This window comes from Camelus ferus, chromosome 11 (assembly GCF_009834535.1).
Source record: "Camelus ferus isolate YT-003-E chromosome 11, BCGSAC_Cfer_1.0, whole genome shotgun sequence".
In the NCBI taxonomy this organism is placed as follows: Eukaryota; Metazoa; Chordata; class Mammalia; order Artiodactyla; family Camelidae; genus Camelus; species Camelus ferus.
The window spans coordinates 68011599-68037670 of NC_045706.1; the positions used below are offsets into that span (position 1 = coordinate 68011599).

The 26072-nt window shown below is 43.4% G+C and overlaps 1 protein-coding gene and 1 long non-coding RNA gene across 2 annotated transcripts in view; one reads left to right on the plus strand and one right to left on the minus strand.

The window, feature by feature from the left end:
- Positions 1 to 433: 433 nt before the first annotated feature.
- LOC116667258 lies at positions 434 to 9944 on the minus strand. The gene is made up of 4 exons (XR_004324085.1): positions 9669 to 9944; positions 4657 to 4833; positions 618 to 753; positions 434 to 492 (listed from the first exon to the last, which is right to left on the minus strand). It is a non-coding gene; the product is annotated as an uncharacterized LOC116667258 (long non-coding RNA).
- TARBP1 (TAR (HIV-1) RNA binding protein 1) overlaps positions 9944 to 26072 on the plus strand; it is a 60903-nt gene continuing 44774 nt past the window's right edge. Inside the window, 9 exon segments of the mRNA XM_032491803.1 lie at positions 9944 to 10918; positions 14005 to 14102; positions 15515 to 15584; positions 17678 to 17826; positions 18822 to 18874; positions 20512 to 20609; positions 23023 to 23158; positions 23952 to 24048; positions 25447 to 25536. Of these exon segments, the coding sequence (XP_032347694.1) occupies positions 9985 to 10918; positions 14005 to 14102; positions 15515 to 15584; positions 17678 to 17826; positions 18822 to 18874; positions 20512 to 20609; positions 23023 to 23158; positions 23952 to 24048; positions 25447 to 25536 (1725 nt within the window). The 5' untranslated portion in view covers positions 9944 to 9984.

Genomic DNA, 26072 nt, shown 5'->3' on the forward strand with positions numbered 1-26072 from the left:
TTAAGATGTACCCAGTATCCTAGGACCACTTGGAGTACGTTCGTGTTCAAGCTTAGGGAGCTACTTTGAGGTTTGTATCAATTACTGCACAGTCATTGCACAGCCTCCCCCACTCCCAGCTTGACACCACGGTCTTAATATAGTTTAGGGACCCCATGAGTTGCAATTGTCTGCTGCTTGTGTTGGGACTGTTAAGTTTGGGAGATTTTCACATCCTTCTATTACTGAGTCCAAACTCGTTCTGCTCACACATGACAGGCCAATAAATTGGGAGACGAGGTGTTGGGGCAAGGAATAGCGAATTTATTCGGAAAGCAAGCCGACCGAGAGGATGGCAGACTAATGTCTTGGAGAACCATCCTCCTCCAGTCAGAATACAGGCTCCTTTTATACGAAAAAACAGGAGAGGGGTTGTGGTTGGTTGTTGCAAACTTCTTGGTGCAGGAATTCTTTGTTCCTGCAGCCATCCACGTGGGCCAGGTCATGGTGTCCCTGTAAACTTCCAACAAAACAAAGGTTATTCTCTCTTCTGCAACTTGTTATCTTTACGAGAGTGCAGAGCTAGCAAGACTAAGCCTAGGAAACAGGGCACAGTGGTCAAAGCCAAAGGAACTGACCTATCATAGAGTCCGATGTGTTCTCCTCTGTTACGCTTCAAGGGATGAATGGCAAGGAAATAATGACGGAAGAGAGCAAGCCGGGCTCTCAGACGCTGTGTCATTCAGGGTGAAGGTGTAGATTGAAATTTTCTTCCTGAAGGAAGCAGAAAAGATGAGGTTTTTTTTTGCAGGATGCTGCTGTTTCTAAATCTAAAAGGCACACTAAAGATAGCTAAAGGGACCGAGCTGCCCAGAGGCTCCTCGAGGTGCCCGGTGGGGGTTCCTGCTTGGAGACTCTGCCCTTCAAAGCCAGGTTCCAAACAGCCCTGAGAAATGGTGTGCACTCCTGGGCTGCCTTTCATCTGGTCACGAGGAAGCGGGGGCTAGAGTGGACGGAGAAGCTCCTTAATTGAAGGAAAACCCAGGGGAAGAGACTTTCTACCTCCCACAGAGGCTGATGGATCCTAAGAGAGAGGCCCTGTGTGGGTGGACGCTGGCCACTCTGAGCTCAGCCGTGGACAAGTGGGCTTTGGCCATGACTGACGTGGACTTTTTTCCATCCTCACTGATACCGTGCTCGTGAAGGCCCTGGTTTTCTCTTATCCAGGCTGATACCATAGCCTCCAACTTGGGCCCCCTATTTCCAGGCTTGCCCCCTTCAATTCACAGTACATATGGACTCCAGCATCATTTTTCTTTAGCTCAGTTCAGCTCCGGTTGTTCTATTTTTAATTTAATTCGACTTTTAACAAATCAAACAACCAATTAACCAAGAAGGTAAAAAAGCCCCCGAATCTGTCAGTGATGTTCTACCTTTTCTTGAATTAACTCAAACCCCCTTAAACCAGTCCTATCTTTCTAACTACATCAGCCACCTCCCATTTACCTACCCCACCAACATCTGCAGACGGAGGGGAGGCATTTTCTTGTCGACACTGGGTTGGCCAAGACTGTGTCATATTCATTTTTTTAACCCTCATAGTATTTAGTGTAGTGTCATTCCTGAAAAGGGGGTTCAAGAAATGCCTCTGAGGGTATATACTCAAAAGAATGAAAGCAGGGACTCCAAGAGCCGTTTGCACATCCATGTTCATAGCAGCGTTATTCACAGTAGCCAAGGGGTGGAAGCCACCCAAGTGCCCATCAGTGGATGAATGGACACACAAAGTGTGTTCTGTCCACACAAAGGAGTATTATTCAGCCTTAAAAAGGAAGGAAATCCTGCCATACTTTACAACATGGATGCAACATGAGGACGCTCTGCAAAGTGAAACGAGCCAGTCAGAGAGGGACAAGCACTGTATGACCCCTAGAGAGGTCAAGTTCACAGGGACAGAAAGGAGAATGCTGGTTCCCAGGGGCGGGGGGAGGGGGAGCCATTTAGTGGGGACAGTGTCAGTTTTGCAAGATGGTTGCACACCAGTGTGACTATATTTAATGCCACTTAACTGTACACTTAAAAAGGGTTAAGATGGTAGATTTTATGTCGTGTGTATTTTATCACAATTTTTAAAAAGAAGAAAGAGGGTTTGAATGTTAAATGCTCAGTTAAGGAGACTGTGAGTGATCTCTCCTGCACCTTTGCAGTGCTGCTCTTCCAATATAGTGGTTACACTTAACATACGTGTATATATATATTTAATATAAAATATAAATATAAATATATATATATATATTTAATGGAGGGACTAGGGATTGAACCCAGGACATCATGCATGCTGGCTATGCCCTCCCCTCTGCACAATTCATCATTTAACAGGAACCCGTGTGTGACTGAATATACTGGCACCGCCTCCTTGGGCAGAAGCAGCAGAGGGAAAGATTCTGACAGCAACAGAAAGCCTAAGAATTCTGGTTTTTGCCTCAGAAACAGACTGCATGAGCAGACTGAGTCCTGCCCCCTTGCCTGCCAAACTCTTAAGGATCTGACTCGAGACCTTGGAACCCAGACCCAGGGATCTAAGTACGTCGTGGGTGGGTCGTGCCACCATTACTGTGCCAGGGACGCGCCCTCAGGCAGGACCCCTTTGGTTTGCAGAAAAACAGAGAAGGACAAGAAAGGAGCTAGAGGTGGGAGTAAGGGTGATTGGTTTTTTTCTTCGTAAAAACTCTTAGGTTGTGTTTAAAAGGATAAGCATGACTGGGACATTATGCTGTGCATCAAAAGTTAACACATTATAATTGACTGGACTTCAATTTTAAAAAGAAGCATGTAGAAATTAGATAAAAATAAAACAGTAAACATTTTTTAAAAAGATAAGCTGTGCCTCAATTTTTAAAAATTAAAAAAAAAAAAGATAGGCTGGTAGAAAATTGGCTGGCGTTCACGGTTTCCTTGGGATCTTAGGAGAGACATGCACCCAGTTCCCGAGAATGTCCCTCCTGCGGTTGGGAGAGACGGGAGTCCCACCCTTTCCCTCCCTATAATACCTCTCCTTCTGTGCATCTTCCAAAGAGCGAGGCCACCCCAAGTGGAGATGACACGGTATCTATCTACAATTGGTTGATTTGCTGAGTATTGAAAGAATGGCTTGTCCCCAGATATGTAAGCTTTGTTCATCCCTTCCTCCTCGAATTTCTGTGCATGTCTACCATGAGAGCAATGCCAGCAGTTCCCAAGCCTCTTGTGGAGCTTCTGAAAAAATACAGATGCTCGTGCCCTGCACTCGGAGTTTCCAGTTTCACTGGTCCAGGGTGAGGTCCAGACATTCTCTGTGAACATGCTGCTCCCAGGATTAAAGATTCCTGGTGATTCTACTTGGCAGAGATGAGAACCACTCGATTAGGCCGACACGACTAAAGATCTCATTTCCTGGAAGGGCAGCGCTCACATGTGCGTATCCATGAGATGCTAATGACAGTATCTAAACACCTTACCTTGCCGGTCACTTGAGTAGGAGTTGAAGCAAAGGGACCGGGGACGTGGGTGCCAGGGACAGTTGTGTGTTCTGCTCTTTTTGTATTGGGCCCTCCAGGACCAGCAGGGCTTGGCCCAGTGAATGTGTCGAGGCAGGAATGATGGCGGTAAGTGGTCAGAAAGTGGCCCCTCGGCTTGGAAGTAGTAAGATGCTCACACTGGGTTGAGCGAATACTGCGACATAGAATACACCTGGGGAGGGGTTCTCATCCAGCAGGAACAGGTGGCCGCAAGTGCAGAAAACTCTGCAAAAGATGCTTCAGCCACCAGGGGCCGATGTCCCTCCTAGAACCGTGAGCCCGGACACATACTTGCGAGCGCTGGCTGAGCAGCTCCAAGGACTAGGCTGCTGCCCAGCCTTCTTCCCTGTTCCCTTTAATAAGAATTTGTCCTCTCCTGGGTTCAAGATGTTGAGCACACTGTGTGTGGGGCAGTGAGGCCCTCTCCTTTCATTCAGAAAGCAAACGCTTTCCCAGACATACCCTAGCTGACTTCTGCTTAAGTCCCATTGTCCAGGACAGAGACACAAACCCAGCCTGTATTCCCTAACTAGAAGGAAGGCTGAAAAGTTGGGAACAGCATAGTCCTGCTGGCTGCCTGAGCAGGAGACATTGCCCCAGGGGTCAACTTACTGCCAGCCTGGAGAAACTCAGGGTTTTGTGAGCCAGCAAGAAGGGAGGCTAGGTATTGGGTTAATAACCTGTGGTCTGACACAGGTCCCCACCGGGAATTTGACTTTTCTAGATGTCGTCCTCCACATAAACCGATTACTAATACTGTGACAGCATCTTCACCGTGGAGATTCTCTGAGGACTTGTGTGGGAGACATCGCAAGGCCAGAATCTCAGACGGAGCCCTATCAGGCAGCTCCCCCCCAACTCTCAGACCCTCAGAGGTAACCTGCAGACTCCAGCTGAAATCTTGCTTTGTCACTGCTCCCCCCACCGACCCGACACTAAGTGGAAAGGCTGGAAAAAGCACACTGCATTGACAACAGCACCATCTTCTGTCCAGCGAAATGTCAGCTTCTAAACAGAGCAGGGTGTTGGGCCACGCCACGGCCCACTCCTTCCACAGCACTAATGCATGTGAGACGCAGGCACTGGAGAACTTTTCCCGTGGGATTTGAGCCCTGGGTACCTGTCTCACGTCTGCGTGTCCATCATCGGCTGTTTTCTGTGGATACCTCCTAGCCCTGCAGCACTCACACGGTGGTGACGCTCCAGTCCACTGCTTCCCTGGCAGCGCTGTGGAGACCGAGGCAAATGCCTGCAGGGCGCCTGGACAGCTGCAGACAGTGGGTTTATGCAAACACTCCTGTAGGAAGGAGACGTGTGAGAGAGCGTTTCCTTGGAGCATTTCCCTCGCTCACACTTCCTCTTCCCCATTCACTCCTCTCCTCTCCCCTTCCTGAGCCCAAAGCAGAGTCCATTTTAAATTAGGAACATAAGGAGAGGCAGGATGAAAATTCAAAAGTGTTTCCCAGAAACCGCATTTATGCGTGAAGGGAATCCAGGCTGCCCTCCTTTAACGATCTCGTGGAAGGATGGAAGGTATACAGCGTGGACAACCAACCCCCAGACATTTGAGTTCTTCGTAGGTTGGAACCAGCGCTGTGAGGGTCCAAGCAGGTGAGACGGTCGGCCAGCTGTGGGAGCCAGAGGTGAAGGAGTGAGCACATCCCTGTAAGGGGGTCCTCAGAGGCCACCACTGGACATTCCCATCCACGAGACAAAGCACAGGCAGGGTTTCTTTCTCAGCACCACGTGTGTGTTGCCTAGGAAACAGCACGGGGCGGGCGCTGGGGGTAAGGGGTGGCAGAGAGAATATATGAGCTAAAATAAAGTGGCTACACAGAAGGTAGGGGCGGCTCTAACACTTGTCTATGATGACCTTTTGGGGGAGGGTGGGGAGGTAACTAGGTTTATTTATTTATTTTTAACGGAGGTACTGGGGATTGAACCTAGGACCTTGTGCATGCTAAGCACACATTGTACCACTGAGCTGTATCTTCCCCACACCCCTACCCCTGGAAGCTGTTTTTGATGTTAGAGTAACAACTAGGCATAAACCTTAATTCATGGATGGATGAAACAGAAAAAATTGCAAGGAGTAGGGGGAGCAAGCCCTTCTCAACCCTCTTCACATACCCCTTGCAAAGCCAGCCCTCATCTCCACGAGGATGAAGAGGGGTAGCTGGCTGTTCTCTCACTGGGCCTCGTCGGTCCCTCAAAGCAGCAAGCATGTCAACAAGGACTTGGAGCTTTCAAAGGATCATGTTTCAAGAGTAGTTATGTCACTGGAAATTCTCCAATTGATCCATTTATAACAGGCTCACTGTACAATATTGAATTCATTTTCATCCAGTTTGAAGTATTTATTAACTACCATGTTTCTGGTACAATGTTTGGTGTGCAGGAGACAAGGAATGAAAAGCAACATCCTATTTCTCAAGGAATTCATAAGCTGTGGCAGAAACACACATACTCTTTCATTCATACAGCAGTGATTTATTGAGGGCCTAGTGTGTGCACTGGGAGTGCAGATCATGTAGGCAGGAAGCCTGACCTATTAATTGCATACTTTTCTTTCTCAGTGTTTTGGAGATAAAGCAGCAGAGGGCACAACTGTGAGTGGGACAGCTCTGCGGCTTTCTTGTTGCGTGATGCTGAGGCAGGTTACCCTCTCCCATTCCCAACTTCCTCATCTGTAAAGTGAGAAAAATAACCACATCTCATTCATGAGTCGTTTTGAGGATTAAATGCAATAATATATATAGAGAGAGATCACTGTGTCTTATTTATAAGTATGATAAGTAACTGTAAGCCACTATTGTTCCCACAATTGAAAGTTTGGGGAAGGCAGAAGAAGTATGATTAGGGCCATCGTGAGGGGCTTCTCAGAGATGCCTGGTAATCTGGGTCTTCAGTGAGGAGTAGGAGGTAAGCATTTCTCGGGCATGCTATAGCTAGAGATGCCGGCCCTGGGATTAGTGTGATGAAAGCCGTAACTCCACAAACCCTGCTCAGCCCTCAGACTGCTCATGGGATGGGAGGGGAGGGGTGGGGGCGGAGAAGTAAACCTGCAACTACAACACAGCCGTGTTAGGGATATGCTAAGATGTTTGCGGAATCTGGGAGAGGGTGACCTCACTTCGGTAGGGTGGGTGGTGGTGAGAGGTATAAGGTATTTAGAAATGACTTTCTGGAGAGATAACGTTTGAACTGTGTCCTGAAAGGAAAAGAACCCGTCAGGTGGAGTGGAGGTAAGGGCTTTCCAGAAGATGGAAGGGCTCTTGAAAAAAAAACAAGTGAGAGCACGTGGCATGTTTGAGGGACTTCAGAATCCAGATGTATATGAGCATGAGGAGAATGCGGCTGGAGAAGTCGGCAGGGCCAACTCAAGAGGCATCTCAGATGCTATGATAAGAAATTCAAACACTGTTCTGAGGGCTCTGGGCAGCCGTGGTTTAATTTTAGGAAGACCATCCTGGTAGCAACATGGCATGGGTATTGCAGGAGAGAGTGAATCAGGCAGGGGGTGATTGCCGTTATCCTAGCAAGAAATGAGGAGAGTCTAATACTAAGGTGTTATTGGGGGGCGGAGAGGTGGGGACCAAGAGGTTTAGAAAGTTTCTTGGATGGATTTGAGGAGCCACTGGAGGTGGGAATCAGGGAAGAAAGTGGCAAGTCTGTTGGCTCCCAGGATGTCTGACTTGGGTTCCTCAGTGATTGATGGCCATTGCCCTAAACAGGAAATACCTGGGAAGAAGTGTAATCTCAGGGGGTGGGGGGTAATGATGATGGAGGTGAAGATAATGAGGTTACACTGGTAGAAGTGAAGATTGAGAATGATGTAATACTCAAATGGAGACATCTCTCAAATGGAGGCAGTAGGTACATAGGTTGGGAGCTCAGGAGAGAGATCTCTGCTGGAGATACAGATTTCTTGCATCCTTAGCATGTAAATGGTAGTTGAATCTATAGTTTTAATGAATTTTTTCAGGGAAAATTTATAGAGTGAGAAGAAAGGGGATCTGAAGGATATAACTCTGGAAACATCAATATGAATGGGTCAGGAAGAGAAAGAGGAGTCTTCCCAAAGAGATGGAGAAGAAACAGCTGGGAAAATAGGCAAAAGGAAAAACAGGAAGAAGCTGTCTGATGAAAACCGGAGGAAGACAGGTTTCAAGACGAGGACATTCTCAACAGAGTCAAGTGTGATGAAGACAAAAGAGGGCCGCTTTGCAATTAGGGGAGCACTGCCCAGCTTGGTGAGCCAGGAGAGGGTGTGGGAAATATTCAGGCAGAGAAAGTGACCAGTGTAAACACGTGGTGAGAAAAGAGTTCCATGTGGCTGGGACACAGGGCAGAGTAGGGCAACTGGGTTATGAGGCTGGCTGGCTTTCACCAGATCCTGAAAAGCCTCCAGTGCACTCTCTACAGTGGGCTTTATTTTGTAGGTAACAGGGAACAAATGCATAAGCCATAAGCCAACTTATTCTTTTTTACTGTCATTTAAAGAAAAAATTAAGGTGAAACTTACACACCATGAAATGCATAGATCTTAAGTGTTCCTTCAATTCGAGTTTTAACAAATGTGAAACCTGCCTAACCAGTACCTTAATCAAGATAAAATATTTCCATCACTTCTGAAAGTTCCCTTGTGCCATGTTTTGGTTAGTCTCCACTCCCCATAGGCAACCACTGTTCTCACTTCTATCCATCAAATCACTTTTGTCCATTCTTGAATTTCACATAAATGGAATCATGCAGCATGTTAACTTTGTAACTCTGGCTTCTTTTTTTCAACACAATGTTTTTGAGATTTATCCATATTGTTGTATGGATTAGTAATTCATTCTCTTATTGGTGAATAGTATCAATATATTAATAGATCACAATTTGCTTCTCATTTGTCTATTGATGGACATTTAGGTTGTAACACACTTTTGGTTATGACTAATGTTGCCAAAAATATTCTGGTGCAAGCATTTTTGTTGTAATATGTTTATGTTTTTTTAGGCAAATATATAGAAGTGGAATTGGTGAATCATAAAGTCGATACATTTTAACTTTACTAAAAACAATCTTACAAAGTGATCGTGCCAGTTACACACCCCCCAGTAACGTAAGGAGTTTCAGTAGTTCCACCTCCTTGATCTTTGCTATTTCATATTTTCAATCATTTAAATTTTAGCTGTTCCAGTGGACATGAAGCAGTATCTCTTTGAGGGTTTCATTTGCATTTCTCCAATGACTAATGATACTGAACACCTTTTCAGATGCTTCTATTTTTATACCTTCATTTGTTAAGTGTCTGCTTAAGACTTTGACTCATTTTTGTTTGATAGTATATGAAGGATATAAGTTGAAGGAAACAAGTTTACTGGCACATTGAATTCTGAAGGCAATGCATATTTACTGACACATCCTGAATAGGTTTACAGTGGAATCCTTTAATGCATTCTGTCAATGGAAATCTGAACGACTCTGAAATAGGAAAAAAAAATCTTGCACATATGATGTCAAATAACTTTTGATTACATAAAACCAAAAATACAAAATTTAAATAACTTTAAATTACATAAAATAACCTTACATTTCAATAAGTTTAAATTTCACTTTATCCATTATGATTACTACACAACCACTTTGAAGGTGCGATTATGACTTCTCCATTGACCAATGTAGAGATCTTTTTGGTTAGAAGGCAAAGAAAACCCACCTCACTGATTCAGTTTGCCTAGGATTGAACCAGAACACAAACCAGTGCCGTGCATGCTTAGGTGAGGTTTTCTGTTTCTGTGTTTAGCAGTAGATGCTGTCAGAAATACAGAAAATACAGACACGTGGACTATTTTGGGGACTGCACGTGGGAGCACAAGCATGTGTGGGAAGACCTGCGGCTAGAGTCACAGCTTGGGCATCTGACTGCGAGCGCTGGCGCAGGCATCCTGTTTTCAGCCCAACCCCTAGCTCATAGATGCAGTACTTCCCATGGCCTCTAAATCATTCTTGGTTTCGCTATTTATTTTTTAGGCAGATGTCGGGAACGCATTTCAGACCCACTGCGTCAGTCTCTGTGGGTGGTGCCAGCCTGCACCTTTGTCAAAATGAGATTCGAGGTGATCCTAAGCACAACTTACATACCTCCCTTTGGCCCATCCTCACAGGCACGCCTGATTTAGTGTCTTCGAGCAGGCCAACCGCCAATTAGGAATCGATGGAGTTAGTGTAGATTGTATATTAATTTAACGAGGGCCTCCTTTCTTCTTAAAAACGTAAGGACCGGATCAGACTCCAGGTAGTGCTTGGTGGAATCTGTCAAAAGCGCGCAGAGAGGACCAAGGCGGGAAGCCAAGCCCCCTACCTGCGGGCGCGCGCCCGGGCCAGCCGCGCACGCGCACGCACTCGCGCACGCCGGCTCCTTCCTTTGGGCGCCCGGCCTCGGCGGCGCGCGGGGCAAATGGAGTGGGTGCTCGCGGATGCGCTGCTAGCGCAGAGCCGGGACCCCCGGGCCCTGCTTGGGGCGCTGTGCCGCGGGGAGGCGTCCGCGGAGCGCGTGGAGACGCTGCGCTTTCTTCTGCAGCGACTCGAGGACCAGGAGGCCAGCGGTGCCGGCGGCGCGGGCGCGCTCCCGGAGGCGGCGCGCGAGGTCGCGGCCGGGTACCTGGTGCCGCTGCTGCGGAGCCTGCGTGGGCGACCCGCGGGCGGCGCGGACCCCGGCTCCCCGGCCCACCAGCGCCGGCGCCTGCTGAGGGCGGCGGGCGCGGCCCTGCGCTCGTGCGCCCGCCTCGCCGGGGGCCCGCAGCTGGCGGCCGCGCTGGCCGAGGAGGCGCTGCGCGACTTAGTCGCCGTGGGGCGGGCGCCCGGCCTCGAGGGGGCCTCCGAGGCGGCCGTGGAGGTGCTGGCGGCCGTAGGGCCCTGCCTGCGGCCCCGCGAGGACGCGGCGCTGCTGGAGCGGGTGGCGCAGGCCGCCCTCGGCCTGGCGCTGGGCGGGGACGAGGCGGGGCCTGCCGAGGACGCGGCGGCGCTGGTGGCCGGGCGGCTGCTGCCGGCCCTGGGCCAGTGCGGCGGGGCGGCGCTGCGGGCCGTGTGGGGCGGGCTGGTCGCGCCTGGGGTGCCCTCGGGGCCGGGCCGCGTCGGGCCGCAGCTGCTGGTGCTCAGCGCCCTGGCCGAGAAGCTGCTGCCCGAGCCCGGCGTGGAGCGCGCCCTGGCCGCACGCGAAGCCGGCCCGGACGCGCGGCGCTGCTGGCGATTCTGGAGGACCGTGCAGGCCGGGCTGGCCCAGGCCGAGGACGCCCTGACGCGCAAGCGGGCGCGCTATTTGCTGCAGCGCGCGGTGGAGGTGTCGGCGGAGCTGGGGGCGGAGTGCGCGTGCGCCCCCCAGGAAGGAACTGGTACTTGTCCCTCTGTTCCTCTGCCCATCCCTGCCTGACTTTCTGGGGGGGGGGGGAGGTCCTCTGCTTCCGACAGTCAGCTCCAGGGGTCATCTCCGCGATCCATACAGAATTTGGTTATTCTCATGGTTCCCAGAAAGCCCGAAAAACCTGGGGAACGTCATCTCGACGTTGTTCTTTGAAGTGACAACAAATCACTGCAATAGTCTGCATTTCCTCACCTTTCTGACCCACAGCAGTGACATACTGCATCCACGCAGTAATTCAGGAAGGGGACTGAGCCCCTGCAGGATTTTACAGACCAAATTGTTCCTATATCGTGGTAGGTCCGTTCTAATGAAGGGCTAGAGCCCATCAGAGCAGTAGGAAAACTATATGCAAGTACTGATCGGTGAATTGACTCTTGAGTGTTAGAATTTTGTCCTGGAAACCATCACACTCTTGAAATTTCTCTTGGTAGTTCTCTAAACAGGATTTGTTCAGCATATGGGCCTTAAGTCGACCTTTTGAGGATATTTTTGCAATTCATTGAAAAGAATGAGGTTTTAATTTTTTTCTAACATTCTGAGCCTGTGTAGGAATGAATTCCTACCGCTTTACTGCAGAACAAGAGCAGATGAAATAGCAAGGCCCTTCAGTTTGGTTACTTCGCTGAAGTATGTGAAAGTCATCTTAAGTTCATTCTGAGCTGTCAAAATCCAAAGTGGATTGAGTGATTCAAAACTGCCTCAGTAGATGCAAATTTTCTAGTCTTTCACCTGTAGCTATGTAATTATTTATACTGGTAAAGGATTTTTGCTTGGTTGAAGTTGTGAGGAGATTAGATTTTTCTGTAAGTTGAAAACATGAGATAGTAATATTTTAATGGTCCGTAAGTTGGTGATCATCCAATAAGAGTTGTCACTGGAAAACATTTTTAAAATTACCTAAGTTAAACATGCGTTTATTTTAAAGAGTCAATCCTCCTGCAGATTTAAAGATAATGGTCTTTCCATGCTTGCCCCTCCCCCCTAGTTTCCCTCCTTTCAGAGAGATCAACCACTTTTACCTCTTTTAGCTGATTATTTTGGTATTTGCCCTCTATCTTGAAATAATCTAGTTATATCATAAAATCCTTTGTCATACTTATCATTTTGGTTAAGTGTGGGTTCAACATTTACAAAATTATGACCATGAAAATACTGTTCACAGGTGTTGTATGTAGTAAACTATGATGATTTTTTCCTTCCTGCAGGTTTTTCCTAGATTTGTGTCATTTTAAAATTCGTTTGGTTATCTCCATGCTTATCACTAATTCAGCCCCAAATTCTTAGTTGTCTAAATCTTTGCTGTACAAAGTCAGATCATCTGGCATTATAAACTTTCCCAAAGAAGTCTCTCCCGGTGCCCTCTTACAAGCTCAGCCTGGTGCACAGCTGACATTCTTAGATCTGCCTTCACCATCATCCAGGGGATTCCCTTTACCTGAGTCCTGTGTTGGAGCTCTTGTTTCCTGGAGTTCATATCTTCTTTTTTGGTTTACTCATTTATTTTGTTGTAGTTCATTTTCCATTAGTTTCCTGAGATAATTTTTTTCTGATAAAAAATTTTAAGACCTTGCATATCTGATAATTTTGTCAAAGGATCCTTAATTTCTGATGTTTTTATTTCTGCCCTTTCCATCTGACACTTTTTTTTTATAGTTTTCATCTCCTGAAAGTCCCCATCTGTTCGTGCATGTTGTGTATCTTTTCTGCTAGATTCTTTAACATACTAATCATCTTGATTATGTACAAGTTCTATACCTGGACCATCACTAAGCCTGGTATTGTTTTCTATTTTATCTCTTGGCATTGGGACCACTTGACCTTTGAAAACTTGTCAAAATTTTATTTTATTTCTTAACTGATTTTTATTTTAGTGACCATCACTTCCTCTTCTGCTTGGCCAGAGGCAGAACAGTTTGTGTGTCCTGTCTATTCTTGGGAGGCGTCCTGCCCTTTGGAATTCACAACTCCTGGTTGCACTGCAACCTCAGCTCTCTGACGGGCACCCCCAAAAGCTTAGGCTCCTGTAGATTATCCAGCCTTTTCTCTTCGTTGGTATGGCAGTCCTGTTCTCATGTGGCTTTTTATGTCCCAAGTGGGAGCCAAGACCAAGCATGTCTAGAGCCTTTGTTTTGCTCTCACATTTGATCATTTGATCGAAGGTTTGATTGGGGTAGAGGTCTAGCTTGAAAGACATTGCTGTTCAAGATTTTAAAGGCGTTGATCTGTTGTCTTAGAAGCTAGAGCTTCTGTTGTTACTGGGTAGAAGTCTGGAACCATCCTGAATCAGTGTTTGTTTAGATGTGATGTTTTCTCCATGGAAGATCGTGGAGGCTGTGTCCCTGGGATTCCGCTGTTCCAGTTTTGGCATGGGCCTGTTTATACCCCTGTGCTGGGCACTTGGTGGGCCTCTTCCATCTGGAAATCATGTCCTTTGGTTCTGGGAAATTTTCCCAAGTGACTTTGCTTTCCTTCCTCCCTGTTCACTTTCTGTCCTCTTTTTGAATATTGGACCTCCTGGACTGGTCTTCAAGGCATCTTTTCTCTCCGATTTTCTATGGTTTTGTCTTTTTGCTCTACTTCCTGGGTGATTGCCTCAACTTTATTTCCAGTCCTTTCTTTGAGTTTCTTGTTTTTGCTGTCAGCTTGTGTTCTCATGTGATCTTTTTCATTCTTGGATTCTCTTCTTTTTAATAGTGTCTTTTCTTATATCATAACTGCACTGTTTTCTCTTACCTCCCCTTAAAATATTCGTGAAAGTTTTTTTCTTGTTTAGGTTTTCTTTTTCCTGCGTAGTTTTGTTTTTTCTGGATTTCCTTATTTGTTTGTTTTAGTCTCAATCTTTGGAGGCTTCTCTGGATGTCTGGTGACCCTTAGATACTTGCTCAAATTTAAGAACGTAGAACCAAAAGTCATGTTTAAAGCTCTCTATTGTTAGAGAATGCAATGTTTGGTAATAGTGGCGTAATTTTAAGAACTACTGTCATTTAGAAACTTAATGAAGTTTTCTACTTTAGGAACTAAGTCTTGGAACTAATTTTATTTTTTAAACCATATTAGGCCCAAGTCTGTTTTGGTGGTCTGAGAAGAAAAAAGATGAGCTGCTAAAGTTTTGGGAAAACTATATTTTAATTATGGAAACTTTTGAAGGAAATCAGGTAAGTGTTTTCCTATATTAACAGTCCTATGTAGATGCAGGTTTTTATTTTCTTTTCTTCAAACATTCTGTAAAATTAAAAAAGACAAAAAGACCAGCTTGGATATAGCATAATAGAATACAAGTGTACTTTGTTTCCTGGCGTAGATGCAATTTAAAATTGAATATAAGCTCAGGAAATTAAAGAATACTTTCAGTTGACTTAAATTATCATTCAGAGAATTTGGTGTATTCGATCTTCTCTGACATTTACTTCTTAAGCGTTTGTTAGTTTTTAGTTCCTTGATGTTATGAGTAATCAACAAAAGAAATACACACTTAGGAAAATATTACTTAAAGTCAAAGGTAAATTATTATTAAGTAATTATTAGTCCTTTGAGTTTGTTTTTGCTTTTCTTTTTAGTTTTTTTGGTTTCTTTTTGTCTTTGCATACGTGGTCCTGAGAATGGAAAGTTGAAAAATCATTTTCAGTTGACTTTGAGTTCGTGTTTTTAGCATCATGGAATTTTTTAATTGAGAGGAATCTCTTAAGATTACCTAATGCAGTGCAGTGATTCTCAAACTGTAACAGTCCTTAAAGTCTCCCAGGTGGCTTAAGTATAAATTGCTGGATCTGGTACCCCAAGTTTCTGATTCAGTAGGTCTGAGACGGGACCTGAGAACTTGAATGTTTTACATGTTCCCAGGGGAAGCCCTGGTGTAGGGGTTCCCAGTCTGTAAGCTGCAGGCCACTCTGGGGCCAGCCGTCTGTCGAGTCATTACCAGGTGTCAGTGCAAACGCACACTGAGCGCGGTGTGGCCTGAAATGAGGAATTACTCACATGTGCTAAATATATATGCAGATGCTTGGATGAGGAGTAGAGAAAGTCATATGGAATTTTATGGTTTTCCTTAATCCGTAGATCTGTTAAGATCTCACTATTCAGAAATTCCGATTTACCTTTAATTGGAAGGACGTATAAATTAGCCTCTGGTATCTACAGTGCAGTCTAAGAGTAAGGAGCACTGAACTCTGACTGGCTCTGCTTCTAAATGTGTGACCCTGAACGACTTGAGTGACTAAAGTGTTTCAGTTTTTTTCCTCCTTGTGGTACAGTGGTATTATCAGCCCTGCCTGTTTCCTGGGACCGTTGAGGACTACATGATGTCCTTTATGCTCAGGCCCTAATTGTGACGTGACTGTAACTTTGTTCTGGGTTGCATTTGTTAGCTTTGCCACACTCCGTCTCACAGCCCTGAATTCATACAGTTGAAAAACTGGGCAATCAGGCACCTTCTGCGTATTTATTATGCATAGTGGGGAGGTGGGGGGCGGGGAACAGAAGAGCTACTGTTATATAAATAGATGAAAAATTCTTTTAAGTTTTTAAAGGTGAGTTTTCATTTCATATGGCTTTTTGCTTTTGTTTTCAGATACATGTTATAAAGCCAGTTTTACCAAAGCTAAACAATCTGTTTGAATATGCAGTGTCAGAGGAAAATGGTAATACTTCCATTTTGATTTTTTATAACATTTCGTTTTTCCCCTTGATTTTATAACAAACGCTGTTCATTGTGGAGGATGTTTATGAATAAATGAATTTGCCGCCACCAAGAGCCAGCTGTTGACATTCCAGATACATACCCTGTGGGTTGATTGTAGTATTTTTTTCTCACTCAGCGGTGGTATCCAAATGCATTTACCTATATCCTTAAATAGTCCTTGAGAATTTAATACCAAGTGGCTGCAGAGTTTTCTATAATTTAGAGGTATGGTAATTTAATAAGCTTTTGATTATGAAAAATTTCAGACATTTATAGAAAACGAGTTGATATGATGAACCCTCATCACCCAGCTTCCACAGTGAGCGGCTTGTGGCCAGCCTCTGCCTTACACGTAACCTGTCTCGAATGATTCTGAGGCACATTCCTAGACAGCACATCATTTCATCTGAAATTATTTCAGTATATAGCCTTAAGGGATAAGGACTCTTTGGTAATGTTTTAATGATGGCATATTATGCATTTTTAATTTTATATTTTAACTGCTTTCCATTCTTATTCTCCATATATCTGTTTCATTGTTTGAGTTGCTTTCTTGGGGTTTCAGTTACTGCTCTGTAGGTTGGACTTCTTAGGAAGAGAAAATTCCAAGGTATTGTTTTAAATTTGGTTTTAGGTCCTTAATCAGTACGGTATTATGTGAGCATTTTAGGAGAAATAAAGTGAAGCCTGGAGAGCTTCCTAAAATTATTTTATGAAATTAGGTTTAGATCAGTGGAAAAGCTAAATGTAGGCTGACGGTGTCTTGTATTCACATGAATGATAAAGTGCTTCATGATCGTGTTTACACATGAGATTAACCTAGGTAAGTGAGTTGTAGGCCTGCTTTAGGTAATTACAGCTTTAACAGCTTGAGCCCATTAGGGACTGAGCTTTACTAGCTGATTGCTGTGCTTGTTTTCTGATACACTGGGGTTTTTCTCAGACCGTAAGAATCTACAGTTCCACCGGGGGCTAGAATTTAATTCAATCCTGTTGTGACTTCACTTATGCATTTACTATTAAAACGATTCTCTTATTACCATGTTTTGCCCTCAACTCATGGCAAACCAAATCAAATAGCAGTGACAGATTTTGAAAAATTACCATTGCCAAAGAACTGAACAGGCATCTTGCTGTAAATTACACACACACAAATGGATTGATTTATTCATAGAATGCGAGAGCTGAAAAAAATGCTGTATTTTCAAAAATAGAATTAGGATATTTCAAAAGAGTTAAAGTATCTCTAAAATGCTTATAGATTTCATTTTTTGTTCCTCACTCATTTATATATTTGCTTAATAGATGTTTACTTTAGTGTCCAGAGCATCCTAAACACTGGGCTAAATTGGTGAGACAGATGTTCTGCACTTGATTTTTGTCTGTTTTCCATGAACCAATAGTTTTGATCATAAGTCCCATACAAGAGGCTGAAATGAACTCTCCAGGGAGCGAGGCCACACCCTGGAGAGGGCGGGCAGGAAGGGCCTGCCTGAGGAATGACGTGGAAGTTGAGGAGGGGGCTCTGGGTGCCGGAGCCCTGAGACGGGACCAGAGGAGCAGAACAGGGAGGCACAGGATAGTGGTTGGGCGCGGTAAGCCTGGGATTGTTGTCAGGGTCAGTTCCTGCCTTGTTCTGATTCTGTTACGAGGTTTGAGAAGCCACTCAAGGGTGTTGAGCAGAGGGGAGAGAGTTTCAGGTTTCTGTATGAGAAACAAATGGAAGTAAGGTAAGAGAAAAGTGGACTGAAACCACCCCAGATCTAAGGTTCCAACCCGCGTGCGTGGGGTAACATTTAACTTTTGTACCCTGTAGCTGCCATAGCATTTGCTTGCGGTCTTTCTAAATAAAACTATCTGAAAATGGAATACTGAAGTTATTTTGGCCCCTTAGTGATTACATACTCTTGGGTGTGATTAAAAAGAAACTCAAGTTCGTAGCGGTGCGGGGAAATTAATGTTTGTGCGTGTGATTGTTTATGAATATATCGTCCACTGTGTAGGGACACTGTGTGAGAAGCAAATGTCAGCGCTGCGTGTTTATTTCCACAGGATGCTGGCTCTTCCACCCATCCTGGCACCTGTGTATTTATAAAAGAATGTTTGAAAGTGAAAACAAAATCCTGACCAAAGAAGGCGTTACCCATTTTTTGGAGCTGTGTGAAACAAGGGTTCTCCCATTTTCACCAGAATTTTCTGAGGTAATGACAGTGATTCCGTCCACACGTTGCCTCTGTCAAAGGACGAAAGGCGAAGGCATCCGTTGCAGCAGATGAGATCTTCAGAAATAAATACTAGGGCTCTAAGATTATGAGTAACATTTTACAGATTTGCGTACGTCAAATCCTGTTTCTCTAAACTCAGCTATCGTACTTGGAAAGACTTCCTGTAATGTAGTTTGCCGACAGGCTGCCGGCCTCGTGACCAGTGTGGAAAAGCAGCTCTTCGGTGTCAGTGTTCTGAGCAGAAGTCAGCAGCATGAAGACTGTGCCAGAAGCTTGTCGGCGGTCCTGTTCCACGGTCCTGAGTCTCTGAAGTCTTGCTGCTTGTCCAGTGATGCTGCGCCTCCAGTTATCCACTGTATTGAGCATACGTGGCCTTTTGAGCTGTGTTATTAGTGTCTACACTTCCATTTGTCAGAAAGCACCCAAAGCAAAGAGATTGTGACGATCACAGCTGTGCTTTCAAGTTTTATATTATGGTGCCTGTGAGCCATACGATCACTGACTCGGGGATGGTAATTGAGCCCCCCTTTAGAGGGAGCCTGAGTAAACTTCCCTCATTGTCCCACGGCGTGGATAGTGCTGGACTAGGCACTGTTCCCTCGGTTCCCCACCTCTTGCTCTCCTGTGAGCTTGCCTTTGTCTAGTGATAGTTTTGAGGATAGACTTCCACATTTTCCACCATGTGTTCCTCCTTTGGATTCCTTCCTTCCTTCTTAACATGTGTATTCTCTTCTCAGTGTTCCGTAGGTTTTTATCAGGTGGCGAAATTAGATATTTTGTCATTCTGGTGGAATTAAGGTGTCCTCCAAGGCTGTCATAAGCTAACCTCCAGCAGAAGAGATGAGCTTTGCTTATAACAGGCTCTTCTGTTGCCTGTGTAGGATGTGCAGGGTGGGGCAGGCTGACTTTTCAAAATTACAGTTACAACTTAACACCAAATACTGTTTTCCCTTTTTTTTTTCTTTTTTTAGTTTATTGTTGGACCATTGATGGACGCACTTTCAGAGAGCTCTCTGTATAGCAGGTAAACACGCATTGTTATCAAGCAGCCGTGCAGTGATATGCGCTTCATAGACAAGGGTAACGTGAGTGTGACAGTGACCAGGCTGTTTAATGCGTTTGATGCATAAGTACACGTTGCCTCACAGACGTCCAGCTCTTTCCTGCCATGTCGTCCCTTCTGCGTTTGTTACTCCTTCTGCCTTTCTTTTAGTTACGTCGGGTGTTCCTCTTTTTCTTTTCTCTCCTACTTGGGCCCTTCCATTCCTGGGCTTCCGGAAAGGGCATCTCACAGAGCTTTCTTTCCCTCCCTCCTGCCTGGTTTCCGCCCTCTTGGAAATTGTAGTGGTTTTGGCTAACCAACGCTTAACCCTTTATTTTCCCCTTTTTCTTTTGATTTTGACCCATAGAAAAGTTGTGAGGATAATACACACATGCTCATTTGCCTTCTACCCACTTCCCTACATGATAATGTTTTGTCACATTTGTTTAATCGTCACCTCTCTCCCTCTGTATGTGTGTGTGTGTGTGTGCATCTGTTCCTTAGTTCTGTCTGCTGAGCAGTCTGTCCATCGTTCATCCATCCATATTGAAATCCATCCGTTAATGCACCCACTTCCAGAGCAGCACCACAGGGGCCCATTCTGACTTCCCCATTTCCATATCTGATGGGGCGGCCGTTCTCCAGAATACATTATTTATTTCCACCTTTACCCTTTGTCAAAGTTGATAATGAGAAGAGTTTGTCTGTGTTGTGTCTTGCCCTCATTTTCTGAGCATCATCTGTACCCTTGAATTACATCTTCAAAAATGTCCTTCGCTTTTGAAATTGTTACCTTTCTAACTCTGATAATTAAATTTATATTTGCAAGTCTTTTTTTTGGTATACCTGTAACAGAAAAAACCCTCACCACCAACTTCTTTAAAATTTTTAGATTAGTCTAAGTTATATTAATATTTAGTTCTATTTAATAAATATCAAAAGAGCAGAGCAATGGTTGATTTGAAAATTATTTTTAGTTTTCAGATACTTTGTTACTATTGAATCATTTTCTGAAGCAGTTAGGCAGCTGGAGAGCAGTAACACCAGCTTGGTGCTTTCTGAAGGCACGGACAGACGTGTTCATTGTGCAGCACCTTCAGTTTCCGGGCACACTCATTTGTTCAAGTAACAGGTGATGTTCCTGGCAAAAGTGGATGGCAGGCAGGAAGGAAACACGGCTTTAGTAGATGTTACAAATTAAATGCTCTTTCAGAAGTGATTTATTACCAACCTACGTCTTTCTATGAATGTTACTTCTTTAAAATTATTGGATTATGTGTTGGAAACAGTAAAATATAATTTTAAATTGTCACTTTTAGACTTTTTTTAAATGATACTATTTGGCAAGATTCACATATGTGTGTCAGAGAAAGTACCGTAAAAAGGAAGTCCGTGCCTGCTCAGATAGAGCACACCACTCACTTCCGTTTTCCTGGGAGATCTGGATGTTTTTGGGACCAGGAGGAGCCTCACGATCTTTCTGAAAAATAAAATGCAAATTCAGGAAAATAATATAGTTTTATTGTTGAAACACACTTGGGCCATATTGCATTTAGTTTCAGTATACTTATTTGTAAATAGATTTCAATTTTTTTTTTTTTTCCTCCATTTGTCTATAGGTCCCCAGGCCAGCTGATAGGAAGTGGTTCACCATTGGGACTGAAGTTACAGAAGTTTTTAGTTGCTTACATTTCTCTTCTTCCAGAAGAAATAAAAAGTATGTGTCTGCAAAGAGTTTCTTTTTAATTTATTAGCTTAAATTTTTAAAATTTTTAATTTGTTGATTATAAGCACTATCCTATGACTATTACAATCAGTATTGTCAAGATAGTTCCGTTTTCCAGGATATGGAGATTTTGTCAGAATTGAACAGGCGTCCGTGGACTTTGAGTACACCCTTTACTGCATTGGTGTGCCATGGAAGCGGCTTTTTAATGTGTGCTGCAGTTTGCCATTCTTTCTAATTGTCTCTATTCAGTTTCAAAAATCAGCAAAATAGTTTGGAGAAAGAAAGAACCTGGGCTTAGGAGAAAGTTGTAAACAGAATATCCATTGTGGCAGACTTGCCTCTTTGTAGGTACTGACTCGGAAAGATAAGGAAAAACTACTGCTTTTTGTAAGACCTTGTGTCCCAGAAATATCCCACTTTTTCAGGCTGGAGACGTATTATTCTTGCTGATGAAACATGTTGGTAAACAAAGCACAAAGCCAGTGTTATTTTGCTTGCTGATCCACAGGATTTACTCTGCTTTCTAAATCTTTATTTCATTATGGGCTTTGTGACCCTTGCTATGAAATATATGTATTTTTTTCTTTGGTATTTAATGTGCAAACAGGGTGAACCTGGTTATTTTATTATTACCAATAGTGATATCTATTCAAAAGTCAGGAAAGGGAAAAGATGGTCATCTGTGTAATCACGGCTTTAGGTTTACAGAATATTGATTGTTTTAATTAAAAAAAAATTAAAGTGGCGATAGTACCTGTCAGAGCTACTCTGTGGCTTGCTAGAGTTTGGAAGTTTACAGTCTGGGGATGAATTTGCTGATCCCGTTGCCTGTAGCACAGTGAGTGAGAGGATAGTGGTCAGCTATCCTCTTAGAGGCTGGGGGCCTGGTGTCTGTGGCAGTGCCGGGCACCTGGTAGACCCTTGTCCAAGTGAAGACTGTGAAATGGAAGCTTGGCTGTTACCACGTTCCTCGTGTCATGTGTCGGGTGTTAGTCCACCAGAAGGGAGGGCAAGTGAGACGTCTACTTACACTTTTTACTTTGTAGTTTGATTTTCAGTCAACAATTTCCAGTGTTGTGCTAGACACTTTGGGAGATATAAAATACAGGTAGCACCCTTCTAGGAGCTCCCAAGGATTTCCTAAAAATCATTCTACAGTGATGATCTGAGGAAGCAGTCAGATTTTCATTAACTACATGGCATGAAGGTCCTTAAGGTATCACACATCAGCAGAGAATGCACAATAAAGCACCACCCCTTTGTTATCTCAAAATGGTTTAATTATAGTGATTAGATCCAGGAGAGGTAAGAAATAGCCTGTGAGAAAGATCTGATACTATTGTTTGCAGATACCAGAGGCCAGTTACCCTTGCTATTTATCCTGTTTTTGTTTTTTTTAATATCTGTAACAGAAGAATGGCTTGCAACAGTAAAAAATGTATCTTTTACCTTAACTTTAAAAATATATATAACTTCATGGTTACTAGAATCTCTGTAATATAGTAGAATACTTACCTTATTAAAAGGAATTAAATGGAAATAATGTTGATTTTTTTTTTCCAACAGCCTTTTTGAGGTATAATTCACATACCACAAAATTTATTCTTTTAAATTGTTCAGTTCAGTGGTTTTTAGTATAATTACAAAGTTGTGCACCCATCATCACTAATTCCAGAGTATTTTCATCATCTGGGGAAGGAAATTCTGTGCTGATAAACAGTCACATTTCATTCTCCGTGTCCCCAGCTCCTGTCAGCTAATTTACTTTCTGTCTGTATTCTAAATTTTTCATATAAAAAATTTGTGTATTTGTGTATTCTAAACATTTCATATAAAAGAAATCATATAGTATGTGGCCCTTTATTTTATGCCTGGCTTCTTTCACGTAGTATAATTCATCTGTATTGTAACATGTATTCATATTTCATTCCTTTTTGTGGCTGAATAATATTCCACTGCAGAGATACTTCACATTCTATTTATCTGCTCATTGGTTGGTAGATGTTTGGATTGTTTCTGCTTTTAACTGTTATGAATAACTCCTTTGAATATTCACAGAACAAGTTTTTGTATGAACATAGTCTTTCACTTCTCTTAGTTATATACCTAGGAGTGGAATTACTGGGTCGTATGATAACTCTGTGTTTAGCTTTTAGAGGAGCTGCCTGTTTTCCACAGTAGCTGCCCCGTTTTGCATTCCCACCGGCAGTGGATGAGTTTAGTTTCTCCATGTCCTTGTGAACTGTGGTTACTATCTGTCCTTTGAATTAGCGCCGCCCTAGTGGCTGTGCAGTTACATCCTTATGGGTTTGATTTCCATTTCCCTGCGTGATGTCTGATGGTGTTGAGCATCTTTTCATGTGCTTATTGGCAACAGTGATTCCTTAAAACTTTCTTTCAGGTAGTTTCCTGTTAAAGTTTATTCAGAGGATGACAAGTAGACATTGGTGTGCTGTTCCCATTCTGTTTCTGTCTAAGGCTTTGGCAAACATCCCAAGATGTAAAGCCCTGGGTATAGAAGGCCTTCTTGCCCTCAGGTAATTTACTCTGTGTGTGTTCACATATGCTTATTTGTCAAAACTTTCCATTAGTAAATTTTGTTTTCCCTTCTGCTTTAACCCATAGTGAGTGGTTTTAGTTTTTTAATACTGGCATTGGCATTTTTTTTGCTCTTAATTTTATATAAGAAAAAAGTAAATTAAAAAAACTATTATTTATATAGTTGAACTTGTTTTGTTTTATGAATTACTAATTTAAATATAGCATAATTTATACATATGTACTAATATATATTAATGTATGATATGTAAGGCTATATATAAAAATACATAAAGCTAATATATAATATGTATACTAATATATGCTAATTTAAAGGTATCAATGTAAATATATTTATATAAATATAATGTATTTAAATACTAATTTAAATATATTAAATAAGAATTTAGATATATTACATTTATATAAATACATACTGTTGGATTTTGATCACTTTAAAATAAGGCCTGTAAGTTGTTTTTATTATGTTGGTATGTAGGAAACTAGAGAGAAAATATCCAATGGCAATATTAATTACAAAGTACTGGAAAAAAATGTAAAATTCTTACTTTGAAAGTATCTTCATTTATAGTCTTACTTTTAAAAGAGATTTGTTTCCTATTAAAATTGAGCTCTGTTTGAGGCCTTAGTGGAAAATAGCAGCTTTGAGACACTCCTGGCAGTGACCTTGTGCATTAGAAAGTGTAGATGTTACCAGCCCAGGTGTCAGTGCTCACGAGTGATCAGAGCAGTCTTTGGGGTCATGACGTACATGTGTTTTTCCGGTGTCAGGGATGTCCTCCAGTGCACCATGATCACACATCAGATTCTGCTGAGAGGGGCGGCCCAGTGCTATCTCCTTCAGACGGCCATGAATCTAGTGGATGTGGTGAGTTTGTGTTTTCACTCAGTGTTAACTTCAGTTTACAAGTCTTTCTCAGTGGGTGGGTGTTCATGAAATAGCTTGACAGGCCTGTGCTGCTGTCCTTAGAAAGCCTGGATTGTCAGGCTGGCCCTGGGTGGTATCCGGGACCTGGGACTCCGGGAGGGCTTCCGCTGCCCAGCCCACTGCAGAGCAGCGCACTGTGACCGAAGAGCTCGTGCAAACAGTGTGGTTTATACTGAATAGTGGTGTCCCTCCCGGCCGCCTGGGACCCTGGTATGTGCTATAAAGAGGGTGTCTGCCCCCAAAACCCCCTGGGTGCCGGGTCTCTGAGATCCCCTGGCCGACACTGTACGAGTTGGTGGGGTGACTAGGGGACATGCTGGGGGAGGCGCTCTGGGCTGCTTTCACCTGGTTTCCTCAGCGTTTTTCTCCACATCTTTCAATAAATTGACATTCAAGGAATACATACTATATTCTGCATTTTTTACAGAGCCCACTATTGCTGAGAACAGGGGTCAGCAAACTTTCTTTTGTGAAGAGCTGGACTAGCATTCATTTCAGGCTTTGTGAGTCATTCTGTCTTTGTCACAATGACTCAAAAGCAGCCGTAGACCGATTATAAATAAATGGGCATAGCTCTGTCCCAGTAAAACTTTATTGACATGACGGGCTGTGAGTGGCTTTGCCAACACCAGCCCCTGGCTTACAGCCAGGTATCTTAACTGTAGACGTGCAGTCTTAGGGGAATGAAAAGGTCTAGGTGAGTTTCTTAAGGCAGGGGTCATTTTTGTGGCTTTGAAAAGTAGGGTTCACTTTTTAAAAATTTTTTATTTATATATTTTTATTGAAGTACAGTCATTTACAATGTGTCAATTTCTGGTGTACAGCACAATGTCCCAGTCATGCATATACATGCATATATTCATTTTCATATTCTTTTTCATTAAAGGTTAATTACAGGATATTGAATATAGTTCCCTGTGATATATAGAAAAAAAAATGTTTAATCTGTTTTTGTATATAGTGGCTAACATTTGCAAATCTTAAACTCCCAAATTTATCCCTTCCCACAAATTCACTTGATTTAAGCAATAAGTAATTTCTTACAGGATGTTTTTGTTTTTGCTTTTAGATTGTGATCATCTTGTCTCTAAGATGGTAACTTTGATTTTAAGGAAAACAGGTTGACAAAGTCATCTTTCATTTTATATAATGGTCGTTTTTAATCAGTATCTTCACTGTAAAAGTTGGATGTTATTTTCTTTTTGAAAAATAGCTTTTGAAGTTAACTAATGGTGTTCTACTTTAAATAGTACGCTAGATTCCTTTTACACTGATTTCTTACACAGTTAAGAATTTAAATGACTAATTTTTTCAAACTGCCCTGTCCCCTGCCCCCAGGAGAAAGTGTCGCTTTCGGATGTCTCAACTTTTCTCATGTCTGTGAGGCAAGAGGAGTGCTTGGGACGACAAACTTCATTGTGGACAGAGGTGAGATTGCAATACGATTTTTGAAAACTTTGTGAGAAACTGTTCCTAGTAGAATTCATTTTATATAAAATACAGTGATTGCTTTGTTACTTATCAACAGAGATTTTAAAAATCGTTTACTTTCATTGAGTGGACCTAACTAATAATGCTGCTAAGATTCTGGCGGACCAGTGGGAGACAGGAACTGTCTGGGACAGAGAGAGCCCTGTTTAGAGGAGAAGGTGGTGTCAGTGCTCAGATCTCGCTTCTGGGTGAGGTCTGCGTTAGGAGTAGTGGTGGCATTAGACTCAGAAACAGTGAGAAATGCAGACTCGTCTTTCTCTTTTCCTGTTCGTTCACTGCACTTTCATCTGCTCAGGGCCCCAAGCCTGACGTTTGACCAATTCATGATTCTTCCTGACTGTTTGCATCGAATTCACCATGAAACCCTCAGTCTCTTTACCCGTTTCCAGCTGTTGCTCTAGTGGAGACCCTCCCCTGGTGCAGCCTCGGCTGTGGGGGCTTCTTCCTCCCCGAGAGCCTCCTCTGCTCCCCCC